This window comes from Hipposideros armiger, unplaced genomic scaffold (genome assembly GCF_001890085.2).
Source record: "Hipposideros armiger isolate ML-2016 unplaced genomic scaffold, ASM189008v1 scaffold_11, whole genome shotgun sequence".
NCBI classification, from domain to species: Eukaryota; Metazoa; Chordata; class Mammalia; order Chiroptera; family Hipposideridae; genus Hipposideros; species Hipposideros armiger.
The window spans coordinates 3154604-3171965 of record NW_017731361.1 but is presented as its reverse complement, the minus strand read 5'-3'; the positions used below and the strand labels follow the sequence as shown (position 1 = coordinate 3171965).

Below are 17362 nucleotides of genomic sequence, written 5' to 3'. Positions count from 1 at the left end.
GAGAGAGAGAGAGAGAGAGAGAGAGAGAAGAATGGGGTGGGGGGTGGGGGGGATCTAGATACACAGAGGAGGAAGGATAAAGGTGACTGATTAAGGATGGAGCCAGGGAGAGGGAAATAAGCTAGGATAATTCCCAATCTCCTGCTTTCAGAGTCTTGGTAGCGCTTGTAGTACCCATGTAATATAATAGGTAAAACAAGGGGAAGGGACTATCTTATACTGTGTATGTATGATGTCTGTGGGATGCTTGGATGGAGCAGCACAGTAAGGAGCTAGATATACTGGTCTGAAACTCAGAGAGCTCTGGGCTAGTGATTCAGATCTGGATGGAGTGAAATCCAAGAGTGAGGGATAAGATCACCTGGGGAGAAGATACAGTGAAAGAAGAGGCGGGCACATCAACATTTAAGGGTAGTGGAGGAAGAGGATTCCAAAAGAGCCTGAGAAAGACCAGCCAGAGTAGGAGAGAAGTGTCAAAGGTTTTCAAGAAGAATCAATACGAAGTAAGTTCTCTTTTCTATTAATCTCTACTACAAAACAGCAGCAAGTACTCCTACTATAAGACTGCTGGTAGAAGCTTACTTTTCTTGAGATGCTGTGTGCTATAAGGGCTAGGGAACTAGTCAATAGGCAGTTGGCTTTAGAGAGAAAGCCAGATTGATCATCCATGCAACTTGGATGAAGGACCAAGAGTTTAAATCAGAGGATCAATACTGATTACCCATTTATTAGAGTGTGGGAACTTAAAAAAAAAAAAAAAACAACCTATGCCCAGACTCCACTCCTGGAAATCTGACTAAACCTACAAGGGAATATCAGGTCACTGCCACTAGGCAAATTACAGTTGATCCTTGAATAACTTGAGTTTGAAATGTGCAGGTCCACTTACATCCAGTTTTTTCAATATAGAGTTGGCCCTCCATATCCCCAGGTTTTGAATCTGCAGGGCTAACTGCATTGTCCTATGACTTTTTTTTTTTTTTTTAGCTGAGCCATCCTGCCACTTGTTGGCAGCTCAGCTCGGGCCTGGAATCGAACCGGCGACCCTGTTGCTCAGGGATCGCACTCTTGAGCATGCTCTTAACTAATTGAGCCACTCGGCCAGCCCGTTCTATGACATTTTATATAAGGGACATGAGCATCTCAAATTTGGGTATCTGCGGAGGGGGGTCCTGGAACCAATCCCCTGTGTATACCAAGGGACAACTGTACTTTGGACTCACAGCAATACCATCAAGGTAAAAGAGGAGAAAAGTAATCACAAAATAGGTTTGCAATCTGATCATTAGATTTATGATCTTGTTTTCCAAATTAAGTCTCGAGTCCCAGGTTCCTGTCGTTTTTTTAGAGGTGATCCTAACACACTTAAGTTTTAGATATTTAAAACCACTTTTCTCTCACTTGTTTCCTAACAGGAGAGAGTGAAAGTAAAGGAACGTGCCTGTTGGCAAATGGTGACAAATCTTTGAGAATAAATAGAAAATGCAGTGTCATCAGAGCCCCTCATCTCAGCACAGGGTCCACTGGAAGACGTCACAACCAGCCCCACTTCTTGGTAAAAGACATCTAGGGGTAGTTAGAGAACAAGATGTACAGGAGCTGTTTTCCTACAGGCTTGTTTGCCTCTTTCTGGCTTACAATGTGGTCCAAAGGTCTTACTTAAACAGTGAGACAGAACTGTGCAAACTAAGTACTCCTCTCTGGCTTGAAAGCATAATATGACCAGCCTTTCCCCTCTACAAGCTACCTCAAACTGAGGATGGTCCCCTCATGCACTAAGTTTGACATTGGGAGATCTATAGATTTGACCAGAATAGATTTGACCAGAATCTATAAGAACAGATGGAAACTGTAGTTCCACTGAGATTTCTTACCTCTGGTTAGGAGAGGCCACCATTAGCTGTCCAACTCTCTTCTTCGGTCTGCTTAGCTGAGGTGATGGGATTTCCCCTTTGAGAGCAAGGACTGAAGGAAGCAGACTGGCCTATAAAAGGGCAAGTGAGCACACTGTAGCCACAATAGGTTTAAAGGGTCTTAAAAAACATCAATACTTTTATTGATAGTGGAATTTTCTTACACTGAACACTACTAGAAATAAGTGGGTCCAGAAACCTTGATGATATACTTTTATTCCTTGAAAGTGATTCTCACAGGGTTTAATTTATGCCTCAGCAGGATGTTTCTTAATGACTTGAGGGTATACTATGGATGTGCAAAGTTTTCTTCTGCCTCCACTAAAATCTCAAAATCAGTACTGGCTGCCACAACAATGGGCTTTTGATTCCATGTGAGAACCAATGGTAGGGGTCTCTCAAACCTCAGCAATGTAAACATTCTATCTAGTGGCTTCCAGTATTCTCATACCATATGTTCTCATTCACAAGAAAAAGAAGAAAATCTGTGTGATAACTAGGAGACTCTTTTGAGTTCGCTTATGTTCAATTTCATTTTCAGATGAGGAAAGTGAAGCCCAGAAATGAGAAATTACTTCCTAAGGTCATATAGCTTCAAGTGGCAGAAATGAAAATAAAATTTAGGCCCTGACTATTACTTCACTGTACCCATGCTGCCTCCACCCCAAATCCCTTGTAATTTTGAAAGTAATTAAGTTCTTACCTGAGCTAAGTTTAATCCAAGGTTCAGGTTGGTAAAAAGCAGTAAAGTAATGCCAGGAAGAGGCAAGACAGAGGAAGAAGAGATTGTAGCAGGCAAAATGGGGTGAGGAATAGACTACTGGGATCCAAATAGAAAGAAAAGAAGGCAGTGCTGGTAAGAGGGCAGGGAAGAGGGTATTCTAAATAACTACCAACTGCACAGCTCCTGTTTCTTCCTAATCCTCCTAGAAATTTCTCGTAATTGCCTCCTCATTGGTTCTAGTTTCTGAGCTAAAATGTTTCATTCTGTTGTCCTCAAGGCGCAGAAGATAGGGTAAAGGGCTCTTCCAGATAATTCAAATGTATTGTAGACAGTTAAAACAGAACAAAACTTACCTTTTTGTCCCACTGAATAATTTACTTAATATCATCTCTCATTAATATATTTCATCAAGAGTAGTTTCATTCATTTCACTAATATTAGGTGATTTTAAAAAAATTTTTTATATATTATTGGTAAGTGGAAACAGCAAGATAGGTAGGTGATCCAAGGGTCCTTATTTCCCCCTCTGGGCAAGGGGATATCTTGAGAACACTTGATGTGGTTATCAAGCAATACAAAGGCAGTAGCTTCAACACCAGTGATACTTCCCAAATACATTCAAAATAGAAAATAAGAAATGAGCTTAAAGAAGCTCTTTCATGTGTAAGATGATATGGAAGACAAAAGACCCAGGTATATCTAACACAGAACAAACATGGTGTGTGTCATCTAGTGGTAGCTCTAGGAGCAGAGAAGATTAAGAACTCCTGTTGGTATGAGGGCAGAAAAGTGCTGCTTGTATGGTTCTGCCCCTAGTTACTATTTTTCTGTGCACCCTTCCTTTGCCTTGATATGTGCTTTGGCTTCTCTATCAGCCTTAAACGTTTTCTTGTTTTCTTTTTTAGACTGCCTATACATAAGACCGGGAAATTCAACTATATTAAAACATTAACAAGTTGATGACTGTTCTTTTCAATGGGATGGTTCTCCCTTTTCTATTGTATCAGATTCTTGGCAAAGCCTATGGCTTGGCCAAAGCAATCTATTCCAGTGTTCCTGTGTTTAGCTTATTACACATATTGGCTCTTCATACTTGTGTCCATGGAACTAAGCCCAGAATTAGTCACATGTTTATAAACATTTCTCAGCTGATTCAACAATATAACAGAATTACAGGAGTCACCCCCGCTCCCTCCTATGTCCCAACCCAAACAAAGCGTAGATCACCTAAAACCAAAATATTTACATAAAAAAGTCAGGAAGCACAAAAGGAAACTGAAGTTGATGACCTGGGTGTCCCTAAGTTTGACCTGAGTGTCCCTAAGTGTCATCTGATTGAAATCCCATTGTTCTTATTGACATACTCATGATCCATAAAGAATTAAACCTATCTATGGCCTATCTGCTAATGTCAGGTAAGACACATTGCAGGGGCTTGAAACTTTATCATTTATAAAATGATAAGAGAAAGAGAATAAGGAATGTTTAACAAATAGATAACTAGTCTTAAAAGTGCTTTTTCAAGGTAGTCTAAGAATGGACTCTAAGTGTAAAATGTGAGAAGCCCAACCTGGTTCAATATGATTGTGGACTGGGTGGTACCTGCATGACCACTGAAAGGATCACACCCCACTTCTAAACACTGTTCATCTTTTTATTGAATATTCTGGTAAATATTTCACATTAATACAGGCTACATTAAGTAGAGCCACTATATGACAAGAAATTTACTCAGCTTTTTTCCTTTTAAGTATGTAAACAACTGTACATGTATTTACCACCCTAAAAGGTTGAAACATGTAATCCTCTAATTCCCTTCTGCATACAAGTAGCATTCAGTATGTTTAGCCAAAAGCACTAAGTTCAAAATGGCTAAACTAACCAGAGAACATAATCAGATGGATAGGAAATCACTTTTTTCTTATACAATGGGCAATCAAATTTCCATTGCTAAAGCCTTAGAGAAAATTTCTTAGTTAGGCACATAAAAAAAAAAAAAAATCCCCAGGGTTCTTCCAAGGTCATAGGTTTCTCAAGGCTAAAGAGTAAGACCTTCTAACTTAGTTGACATATTTGAGATGCATGTTTCCAATATGAGGTGCCCACGTGCCAGGCCAAATCTGAAAAGGGGGAGGAAAAATTGGAATTTCTAATTAGGAATCTTTAGACATTTACAAAATGAATATATAAATGCAATGGCAATTCACTGTTTCTGCCTCGGGAGAACACACATACATGAAATAAAATGTTTAGTAGCATCATCTTGATATTGAAAAACTTAATTCAGATTCAGATGTCACGACTTTTGATATTCAGAACTTAACACTATCCGAAGAATGACATGACAAATCTGAAAAATAAAAGAGCATTAAGTCCATTTTACCTGCTGGGCATCAGTGCATTCAGTTGAATTTTGAATAACTTTTATCATAGGATTCCAAGCAGGATCTGGGTTGTGAAGTCCATTAAATAGAGGGCCTCCGGGCACATCGGCAAGCTGAGGATGAGAGGGTATTATGGTCCCTCCATACATGGAAATTGGCAGACCCTAAAACAGCAGAAAAGAAAGGTTTAACCATGAAGTAATTATAAATGATGATTCCATAATACCAGCTTAGATCTCTCTAGTTTCCTTCATTCAAAGAACTCCAGAGGATCCTGTATGTACAGCACTATACAGTGCTGAGAAACCAAAAGTGATTATCTGCATCAGCAACACTTCTCAGTGAGAAGAGAAAAAAACAACTAAATTCAGGATCAAATCATCAGGAAATTTCTCATATTTGATGATCACATATAATACCCTCACCTTTCCCATATTTTAATTTCACTAATAAGCTCATGCTACACGATTGCTTACAGCCATCATCTGGCTTTATGGCAGACGGGAAGCCCTCAGAGCAGACAAAAGGGCACTGGGGAGCTCATAGCCAGCTTTTTGAGGGGCAGAGGCCTCCCTCAAAGCTGTGGCAGCAAAACCTAACTAAACCTCTCAGGCGTCCTGGGAGGACTACAGGATAGTTTGAGGACAAACTATGGTATACAACATAATCTACTCTTGAAATTGGGTAAAAGATCTGGCAAAGTCATGGAAACAAATTAGTTCCACCAAAAAGAATTACTTTAATACACATTATTCTTTAACATGTGACTACATTGGCTGGCGAAGTGTTAAACAAGTTACAATGATGTTAGTCAACTCACTTTAGAAAAATCCACAAAACTGCTTGCCATAGGCTGATGAAAAATGTTAGAGGGGGCTACCATTCCAGAATCATCTCTCTCCATTGGCTGATGCTGGGAGAATGTGCTTGGGTCTGATAATGGTTGATGCATTGGATGGTTCCCTATCACAGACTGTGACCAACCTGATAAGCCTTCTGGAAAGAAGAATTGAGAACAGGGTTTGATGTTTATTTGGATAAAATAACAAAACATTACCACTTGATCTTTTTTCATACTAAATTTTATTAAAATTATTCTTCTGAAGAGCTCAGGGCATGTTCATGAGAATGTTTGCAAACCAAAAAAACAAGTTCCTGGAAAACTGGGTAAGTACTCTGAGTACCCCAAACACTCTACCTTGTCGTTTAAGTGCTTCCTGCAAGAACTCACCTGATTGTCCCATTCTATACCGAAAAGCTTCAGACAAAAAGGAAATATCCCTTGAATCTTTTACGTCTAATCAACTCTGTATTATTTTGTACATATTATACATTATTATTATACATATTACATGTAGTACAAACTAACATTCCAGACTCTGAGACTGGACTGAAATTTTCAAAAGTATAAAAACCTCTATTGATTGTTAAATGTAAGCACTAATAAGCTTTTTTGTTTTTAAGGAACTAAGTTTTAATGGCAAAATCCCATAACTTACTTGAGATATCCCTCCAGAGAGAGGGCAAAGGAACTGTACCTGACATAGCATTGACACCGAATGACCAGATCCCACTGTGTCCAACAGGAGCGACAAAGCTGGTCCCCACAGGGGCTTGTGCGACAGACCCTCCTTGCCGAATCCGGGCTAGTCTCTCTGTTCCAATTGGGGGAGGTATCTTCCGATCCTGACTGGCATTGCCTCCTTTAGGTTGGCCCAATGTTGGTGGGGCAGAAGTGGCTGAAAGAGGTGAAGATGATCCCGAAGAAACAGATGGAATAGGAGAGTCACCTGGTGGCAAAATATTTCTCTATTGTTTTATTATATATAAAAACTAGTGATAAGAATATGAGAAACCTTGTTGGAAAGATCTATTCCACAACATAGGTCTGTAAAGAAAAATGATGTAATTTTATAAGATCATTCAAATGAGAATATATTAAGTTCTGTAAACATTATTCTATACTACTTCTGCCTATGGCAAGTATAAACAAATAGTCTAAAACAGTTTCCAGATTGAACTGAACAAGACTGGAAGAGAAAAAGGCCATATTTATTCTTATTCTAGTTCTAAATAATCTTCTCAAAACATATTGTCCCAATTTAAATTAATTTAAATGTGGCAATGTTGCACAGTACTTGGCATATTGTCTGCAAAACAGCTATTGGCCCTCTGTACCCGTAAGTTGTTTTTTTTCCCCTTTTCTACAGCCTTTTTTATCCATAAGGAAGAAAGGTTAAATATTAGCAAAGCATCATAGGATTTAATTCACGGCTTTGTTTCTTAATGGGACTATCAGATAATATGGGTAGTTTTCCTTGTTAAAAGGGCCAGTACTCACTGACTACCTCATGAGGCTCATTTAAAAAAAAATCAAATCCTGTTCAAGTCCTATTGGAACTTCATCTATTCCAAATACTGAAATAAATAAGTCAGAACAGAGGAATATTTTTACTTATGAATGGCAATAATACGATTGCCTAAAATGTAAAAATAAATGACCAGGTATATACCGAATTGATCAGATACATAAATTCAGCTTCTTTTCAGACTTAAGAAATTATTTCACAATACTGCCCACAAAAGGTCCTTTCATAAAACTACTTGTAGTATCTTTTCTTGATCCATGTCCCAGTGTAAACATATCTGGCTTAGAAGAATAGCTTGATCCTTCTCAAGTTTTCTATCCTACAACTGACTGACTGTTTTTGACATGACTGCAATACAAACCTTGGGTAGCTGCATACCATTTAGATTACTAAAGTTATAATACAGTGTTTCCTGAAACAAATGGTTTAGTAACTTATTCAAGACTCTTTGGGATGAGTTCCTGTAGGATCCCTACATGAGTTTGAAGCGCTTGTCCACGGATGGGGAGAAAAATGTTGTCTGTTGAAACTAGGAGTCCCAACAGGAGCTGGCCCTTGCAGAAAAACGCGTGTTCCTGGTATGCCGGAAAAACTTGTCAGAGGAGCAGAAGAGGAAGATGGCGAGCTGCCTGATGGGTCGATAGATGGTAACCCTGAAATAAAGCAGGTTCAGGACGCCTAATTAGCCAAGGCTTTAAAATGGAAAGTCCAAGGTTCACTTAATTCCTTTATAAAAGAAGAAAGTATGTAGTTAAATTTGTAGAACACAGCAAAAAGAATCCATTTATGTGATATCATGTAGCCCAAACCCATTTTTTTCTTGCAGTCTAGAAGAATATCACCAAACAGCACTAGATATAGAAAAGTGAGCCCAATGTTTAAGAATGGTTGCCACCTGGAGTATGTTCCAGATAAATTTCAGCTTTCACCAGAGAGGACTTGAATGAGAGCATGTTGTAACTAAGTGGTACCCATCAATAATTTGTTTTCCCTTTTGTGGCAAATCTCAAAGTACAGCTGTGTATCTATGTAACTTGAGTCATTTCCTATGGAAGATGAATAACAACACCTACTAATATTTTCTTCCTAACAAGAAGGAAAAGCATACTATTAAACTACAGATATTTTCAGTACTCCATCTGATTAAAAAAAAAAAAATCAACAGCTGCAAACTATATCGAAGTTTTTCTCTAGTTTGCATAAGACTAAATTTAGCAGTCTTCTCTCAAATTCTATTGCTTTCTCTGGAGAACTTATTTGGGAAAATAAACAAGGATCTGGAAAAGGATTACAGGTGCTCATTTCAGGAAAAAGTAGTTAATATCAACATAAAAAACTCAAAACTTCTCCCAAGCAGGTCTTACTCATCTGTTTAAAGGATACAATTCAAAGGCTTTTAGTATTTTCACAGGGTTGTGCAGCTATCGCCACAATCAATTTTAGAACATTTTTGTCTACCTTAAAAGGAACTCTGTACCTGTCAGTCTTGGTTGTTTTTTATCCCATATCTCCACCTCTAAGCAACCACTAACATACTACTCTCTGTCTCTATAGAATTGCCTATTCTGGAAATTTCATATAAATGGAATCATACAATATGTGGTCTTTTGTGACTGTCTTCCTTGACTTAGCATACTGTTTTCAAAGTTCACCCACACTGTAGCATAAATCAGTACCTCCTTTCTTTCTATTATCTCATTATGTAGACATTGTATATTAATACATGATTATATATTAGAATGAAAATAATATCTCATTACATAGATAACCACATTCATCAGTTGAGGGACATTGGGTTTTTTCCACGTTTGCCATTATGAATAATGCTGCTATGAACATTTATGTACTAAAGATATTTTCATTATTCCATCTGATAAAAAAAAATCAACAGCTGCAAACTAGATCAAAGTTTTTATCTAGTTTGCATCCTACAAATTCTTTTCTTGTGTAGACATATGTTTTCTCTCGGGTATACCAAGGAGTAGAATTGCTGGATCATATGGTAACTGTTTAACTTTCTGAGGAACTGTCTTTTTTTCCAAAGTGGCTGCACCATTTTAAATTTACACCAGCAGCATTTGAAGGTTTCATTTTTTTCACATCCTTTCCCATCTTCTTAAGTATTACTATTGGGTTGTCGGAAAAGTCATGATGCATTTTTGCAATGAAAAAGAGAAAAAATACGTCATGACTTTTCCAACAACCCAATATTTCTTACTTGTAAACCAGGGGAGTAAACTATAGCCACGAAAGAAGAGCATCAACAAAAGAAACCATACAAGCAATTAAGAAATGAGGTCAAGCTTAATTAATCCGGGACCCCAGAAAGAAGGTCAAGGATTAATGCTTGCTTTTTATATTATTATTTAAATTAGCAATAAATAATTTTGATGTTATGGATTAGTTAAGGTCCCAAAGCCTTGTTTTCTACCAAACTAGATGGATGATTTCCTTGACTTTTTTCTAGACATTCCTCATCTGCACATCTTCTGGGATACAGTACATGGAGTGCAAAGAACTCAAACACTAGAATATGAGAGATCTACAGTCCAACTCTGGCTAAGGTACTCTAAGTTCACATATTAGTTAGTGCCAGTCAAGTTAAGAATTAATGCTTTCTACCACAGCCTGAGCAGTGGCAATGAGCTCTTCTTTCACCCTGGGGCCTTTGAAAAACTCGATTAGTTTCCCCAAAATGAAAAGTTAAAATAGATACTTATTTATAGAAAAAAAGAAAAAAATCCTAGAGAATATTTTGGACCATAGATGGTCTTATGTAAGCTTATATTTCTATTAGAAAGATGATATAAACAGCTATGTTTTCCTGAAAAGACAAGTAAATTGAAAAATATCAGAAATGAAAGCTAAGGCTATACCATTTCCACGAACTCACAAATTTTAAACAATATAGATAATTTTTAATTAGCATAAAAGGAAGGATGGACTATGGGATAGTTCAACTAGAAGAAAAATTCTAAGTGGCAATAGTTCTTATCTCCATTCTAGGTCAGCCACAATTTCCAATTTATTTTTCAGAATAGTGCAGATGGGACTGAAATTTGGCTCTTAGACTCTGGAAAATAGATTCTGGTTTCTAATATCTCCAAGCCACCATGGGCCTCATATCTTTCTATATATTTCTTACAATGCTTCAGCAGCTAATTTCTGATTTCGAGGAAGGAACAGCTGACTCTAAGCTGGTCTTTTAAAAATAAGAGCCCACAAATGACTGGATCTCCTCAAACAGTTCCATCTAATGTAAATAATATAGGGTACTATTAAATAACATCATTTAATATTCGGTCTGAGCACCCAAGACCAAAAATGAGGAATGAAGATTATGAGTGGATGCCTAAAAACCAACGCAAACTTTTAAAATTTGAGAAATGTAAATAATCACTGCAATTTTAAAAACTGTAAATTGAGTCCTTGAAGCATCCTGTAAGTTCTTTTTTATTAAGATCATCTTACACCAATTCTAAGAAAACAGACTTATGCAAGGTCCTTGCTATGGGGGACAGAGATCATACAGAGAATATAAAGCAGCTCATTATATGTGAGTGACTTACCTACAGCTACTTTTTTGTCCACTCAATCAGCAATCATTCATGGGTCTGTACTATTTGTGACACACTGTCATATCTTTAAGATCATGCAATGTTATGTACAAAATAAATGCTTTACTGTTATTACCTTGGAAGATTAGATTATGATGTCAGAGCCCCAGACTGAGATGCAGTAATAGTTATAACTTACCAACTGGACTAGTGGAAACTCGCTGGGAAGGTGGTCTGAAGCCGGGTGCCTTGGAGTTGTCAGGATGCACATTTTCTAAGTGTCCAAGGACAGAGTTGCCCAGGAATGCTGACTGAACAGTGAAAGAGGCATCCGTTGCAACTCGTGAGGACAGTGGCCCATCTCCCCAACCCTGGTTAGCCGGCACCTGACTGCTATCAAAAAGACTACTGAAGTGGTTGAAAAGTGTGGCTGGGCCAAAGGTAGGCGGCAAAGATTTATTTGCTGGGTTAATGTGCATCTGAGAACCATTCATCATGTTCATGGCTGAAGAAAGCTGCACTGCAGCAGGTGGGCCTTGAGGTGGTGTTAAAGGAACTGGATTTGTAACAAAAATAGACTGGGGATCCTGGTGTAGAGTTGCATTTGGTACCACTGAGTAAATGGAACCTCTGGGCTGCATGCGATGAGAAACTCGAGGTGCTGGTACAGCTAATTGAGGTAAATTATTGGTATCCTGATTATCAGCAGCAACCAATCTTGGTGATGCCAAAGTCAATGGAGCAGGTTCTGAATTAGATGCAAAAGGCATTGACAAAGGACTTAAATCGGACACACTGGATGGCTGGGCCTCCTCCTGTGTGTTGTTAGAGGGAGGAGTGGGGCTGCTGGATGGATGAGTTTCCGGGGCTCCTGGGGTGTTGCTGGCAGAGCTATTGCAGCCATTTGCAGTTGAAGACGGGATACACAGGTTTGCCACGGGCTGGTCCTGTGTGGACACTTTCTCTTTGGGGGGTGGCATGGCAGAGAAAGACTCCATCTTTTGTGAAGAAAGCTGTGCTTGAGGAGTACTTGCGGGCAGAAATGTGGTGGGAACTTGCCCACTAGTAATAGGTGCAGAGGAGACCGAAGGCAGGGGACTACAAGTGCTTGTTACAGAAGAAATCACTGTTGCTGGAGGACTCGTCTTAGGCACACAGGCAAACAACTGCTTTCTGACTGATGAAGGAGTCCGGGCATTAGTCACACACAGTTGCTGACTGGCTGCAACTACAGAAGAGACAGTGATAGGACAACTGGCAGGAGCTAGTCCGGCAGACTCTGAGGGTAAAACAGTTCCGTTCTGGTTAGGTAGACGGCCTGTATTATTATGCTTTGGAGAGTTATTTGTGTTGCCAGGATTCACAGGTCTCACTGGGAATGGTCCCCAAGTATTAGGAGAGGGTGTAAAGGTTCCTCCAAACTGGGCCATGGGTAAGCGAGGATGCCGAATTTGTTGCATAGTCTGAGCAGCCAGCAGGGCAAAATGAGGGTGGGGATAAGCCAAGGGCAGAGAAACTGGGAAAGAAGAACGTACATTTGCTGGAACGTTCTTATTAAGTTTATTAGTAGGCTGGAACGTAGATAATGTTGTTGCCTGTGAAGTTACAAGAGTTGGAGCACCCAAAGGAAATGCATTTTTACTGGACGCTGCTGTGGTGCCTACTCCAGATGAGAAGTTTGCATGGATGGATTTGGTGCTGGCAGGTGTTCTGATATGATTTTTAGGAATCAAGTCTTCCAGTTCCTTAGCAGGATCTTGAATAAGTGCATTGATAAGTTGAACTGCATATCTTGTTGATTCTGTACCACCCCTGGGGAGAAAACAAACAAAAAAACAAGATCAAAAACAAAAAAACAGGTAATCTTTACCATGAAAGAAAATTCTTGATTCTACCATACCTAACAAAAGTATGCTTCTAATCAAATTTCATTTCCACACAGAACTAGCAATATACATTACCTTATTGTGATCATTCTCTCGCCATTCTTATCTTTTTGTTTATCCACATCAATATGGGCACCAGTAACGTCTTGTATTGCAGTGATGTTGCATCCTCCTCTTCCCATTATCCTGGAAACCACTGAAGCTGGAACAGACAATTTCTTTGACCTAAAAAATGAAGACTACACATGAGCTTATGAAATCAAATGTCTTTGAATAGTAAATGTCTTTATTAAAAAAGATGTCTTAGTAAGTATGTTCCTGGATATTTGTGGAATGATATTTCTCAAATCTTAAAGAGGAAATTATTAGAAATTTTTATTTTAAAAACTGACTTCTTACATTTAATTTAGTAAAGGTAAAACTTACACTGCCATTGAAAACAAAAATTATATTTAAATCACTCACGATCTACACATTCCAATTTGCCCAAAATATCACATGTCAACTAAACTGCAGTTACCATATATATTGACTCTTTCTAAATTAAAATAATGCATACCATATTGTTAAGTTTCATACTGAATAACAGAGGCTAGCTTATCAATATCAACAACATATACTTAACAATAAAAAATAAAGCCTTAGATTTGAACTACATAAAAAGCAGCTCACAAGTGGAGCCTGGGACTTCACTTGTGTGTGAGGCGAGTGGAGCCAGACAGACGACCAGAGGCTGATTTTAGGATCTGACAAGATGGCCTGACTGCCCCGTAGGATTATCAAAGAAACCCAGTATTTGCTGGCAGAACCAAATGAGAGCAAGACCCATTATTTTCATTGGTGGGCCCTAGGATTCCCCCTTTTAGGGAGGGACCTTCAAATTTGAACTATTCCTTCCAGAAGAATACCGAATGGCAGCCCCTAATTTTGATTTTGTAATCAAAATTTATCATCTTACTGTAGACAAGTTGGGAAGACTATATTTAGATATTTTGAGAGCTAGAGCACGGATTAGGTTTATATGCCATGAATAATACTTAAATCGATCTGGTCAAGTGTGCATCCCTTCTCGTGTTCTGCCAAGATTTCTTTTTTATTTGCATTGAATGGACACAAAGCCTTAGAAATATTACAGAATAAAAGCCCAGACGTCTCAGTCCTTTGCTGATTAAATGCACAGTAGCAAATCTAGGTCGTCTTGATTCCCTGTTGTGAAGCATAGGCAGAAGCTAGAAGTATCATCTGGGTTGTGTGAAACATTTAAAAGCAGTGGCCCCTCTCTGCTTTTATTATTTCCCCCATCACAGTTTAAGTACAAAGCAGTGTGAATAAAGGTAGTTAGTTGTTAGGGTTAGCTGCAGGGGTGTGGGTTGTTTATATATTTTTTTTTTTTTGAGGAAGAAGACAGTTTTCATTTTATAGATTCCCTCCTCCCTTTTTACAGTGATCTAACTGCATTAGTTAAAAGCAGCTAACCAGTTCTTCAGAATACGTTCTCTACGTTAAACTTTATTTAAACACAGTAAATAGACAAGCGTGACTGAACCAAATGGAATCAGTAACAAACATAGCCTTCACTAATAACACTGTGACTTTGCTGTCAAATGTAGAATATTCCCTTTAAGATCAAATTTGTAATCATTTTGTATGGTTTTTCTGTAAATCTTATATTTTAATAAAGTATTTTTTGTTATTCTAAAGCCAACATTTGTTGGTTGTATCATATAAAATACGCATACAAAATTTACACATTGCTTCTAATTTCGCTTTAGCCTACTCTGGATTTAGAATGGCACTGCAGTTTAAAATAATAACCAAACTCAAATTATCTCACAGGAGAATCTGTATGGTCTGTGAAAGTTAAAAAGACTAGTACTACTTACCTTCGTACAACTTCTTTCCACCCTTCTTCTCTTTTCTGCCCCCTTTTAGGGCTAGTCAGGGTCAGCTTTATGTTTGGAGAGCTTAATGGCAATGACACTGACTTGTAGCTTGTTGATAAAGAATTGGGATTCACTTCGCCTTCAAGTCTGAAAAGATAGAAATATCAAGTCCAATAAGAGAACGGTTTTAATTTAGAAACTCAAGGGATGATTGCTTTATAGACAAAGTTATGCTGGAATATTTGAATTAAACTTTGGCACAGCAAATTATCAACAATTCAGAAAAGCAGAAATAGGGCAATGAGTCCATCATCTATTTTAGTATTAAAATGGATTCAGAAGCCAAAAGTTGTACTATCATCAATAAAAATGACAGTTAAAATCAAGATATGCTAACATTTTCAATTTCAAAATTGAATCATAAAAATTTCTAATAACTTCATTTCATAGCTAGTGCACGATTAGAAGGACACTGGTGAATTTCAGTTTTGAATATTGAAGACAGATAATGTAGTGGACTTAAACTTTTCAACACAACTTGTGCTTGAAGAATGTCCTTCAACCTGTTGTGCCAGGCATGAAAAAGGACAAGTGGCTATGGAGTTCACAAGTCAGAAATATTTACCGAGTTTGAGTTTTAGAAGTGGCGAGGCTCGTTTTTTCATCTTGGGAATTGAGTAGCAGTGAGGGGTATCTCCGATCACTAGAAGAATTCACATCCATCGTGAAGTTTAACTCTTGGCTTTTACCACCACTGCTGCTCTCACTGTTGCAATCTGTGCTGTCCAAGTTATCTGAATCACTATTCCCACCTGCACCACCACCTCTGGGTTCTCCATTTATTTTATTTTTATCTGCCTTTTGCTGTGCTAAGGATATATGTTGTTCTGGTAATATTAAAGGTGCAGTGGGAGGGGTCTCTTTTGTTTTGTTCTTCTTATTTTTCCGATTGGTGCTGGGGGTTGTCACCACGTTGGCCCTTTTTTTCCCAAACACATTGGTGAATGTTGCAGATGTTGCTGAGATTCCAATTGTGGTGGTGGTGGTTGCACTAGGAGGCTCTATGGGAACTTCTTGCTCCACTGAAATTATCAAAAAGGATAAAAATCACATTGTGAGCCACAGATCTCAAAACAAATTGTTATAGATATACCTAATATTTCATAATAATTCAGTCCCTTAGATCATACTTTCCTTTTACCAGTATTCATTAGTAAAATAAAGACATTTTTACAGTTGTTAGAACAAATATACAGTATCATATTGTGATGTCTAAATCTGTATAAAATATTCACACTGTTAACATTCTCAAGACCTGAAATGCTAGCTAGTCTCATGAATTAACCAAAAATAACACTATAGTCTGAATTTAGGAAATTTTTCAAGTAATATTTTAGAATTAGAATTCAAATACAACAATATTATTTGCCTACTACAAGCACTGCCAGACTATACACTAAACAACTCTGAGAGTAATGAACCCCAGTGCTGTATAGCTTTGAGCCTCAACCTTGGCTAAAAATTTATTGAGGAACTGGACCTCTCCTAGTTTCTGGGGGAGGAAAAAGTAGGAAAGAACTTGGCAATCCTCTTACTATATCGCTTTTAGGACATACACAATGTTTTATAGGGTGACTTAAATTACAACTGAACTTCTTCAAATTATGTTTGTCTTCCCCTCTGTCTATATCACTTTACAATGTAAAAAACACTCAAAATGAAGTTGATAAATATAGGAGAATTTTATCACTAATTTGGATGGGTCATTTCTCACCATCTTCATCATTTTCCTCTTCATCTTCATCCTCTGGTAGTTCCAAATTCTCCTTAGGTTTGTTTTCTTCATCTTCTTCCTGCTTCCTTTTCTGCTCCTCTTTTTTCTTTTTTCTCTTTTCTTTTCTTTTCTCTCTTTTGGCTGCAAGAGCCTGCTTTCTGCTCTCCTCTCTCGACTACAAAATAAAGTAGGTATATCATTTTATCAATAATGCAATAATTTAAAATAAAGAATGAAATGATATTTTTGTTTATGATACAAGGGGTTTCCCATGGATATCAGTCTCAAAACACATTGATAAAAGCAACAAGAGGAAAAATAGATAAACTGGCCATCACTTTACAATGTAAAATATTTAGGAATATTTACTATAAGAGTTAATTGTCAATTTCAGGTTAAAGTAATTGAATATTGAACTATAATTAATTAGTGTTAATTAAAATTATTTTTCTCGGGCCAGCTGAGTGGTGTGTTGGTTAAGAGCTGGCTTGGGACACTAGCTCTGAGCAGCAGGGCCCCGGTTCAGATCCCACATGAGGGCCAGTGACACTGCCCTCTACAGCTAAGATGGTGAACGACAGCTCAACCTGGAGCTGGGATGCCATGAGTCGCTGGAGACGGCGTAGGCTTCAGCCTCTGCTGCAGTGGGCTGCCATAAGCTACCGTGTGTGGCCGGCAGGCAGCGTGAGTGGCTGGCAGCAGCTGTGTGCTGCCAAGAGCTGCCGTGAGCGGCCGTCCAGTGGCCGGTGACCGATCTGCCTCACCCAGGGAACAGCGCAATGACAATACCAACATGGGCCAGTGAAGCAACATCCTCCACAACTAGACTGAAGAACAAAAGGACAGCAACTTGTCTGTTCCCCTTCCCCCAA

The 17362-nt window shown here is 38.3% G+C and overlaps 1 protein-coding gene across 3 annotated transcripts in view; it reads right to left on the bottom strand.

The window, feature by feature from the left end:
* Positions 1-4270: 4270 nt before the first annotated feature.
* ANKHD1 (ankyrin repeat and KH domain containing 1) overlaps positions 4271-17362 on the bottom strand; it is a 104628-nt gene continuing 91536 nt past the window's right edge. For 2 of the 3 annotated variants that reach the window (XM_019662386.1, XM_019662401.1), the window contains 10 exons: positions 16491-16665; positions 15342-15798; positions 14717-14863; positions 12909-13058; positions 11147-12759; positions 7867-8043; positions 6560-6811; positions 5842-6017; positions 5021-5185; positions 4278-4757 (listed from right to left, as the gene is read on the bottom strand). In XM_019662386.1, coding sequence (XP_019517931.1) covers positions 4698-4757; positions 5021-5185; positions 5842-6017; positions 6560-6811; positions 7867-8043; positions 11147-12759; positions 12909-13058; positions 14717-14863; positions 15342-15798; positions 16491-16665 — 3372 coding nt within the window. In that variant the 3' untranslated portion in view covers positions 4278-4697. Of the gene's footprint in view, positions 4758-5020; positions 5186-5841; positions 6018-6559; positions 6812-7866; positions 8044-11146; positions 12760-12908; positions 13059-14716; positions 14864-15341; positions 15799-16490; positions 16666-17362 lie in introns of all 3 variants that reach the window. The other variant, XM_019662394.1, reaches the window with a different exon arrangement.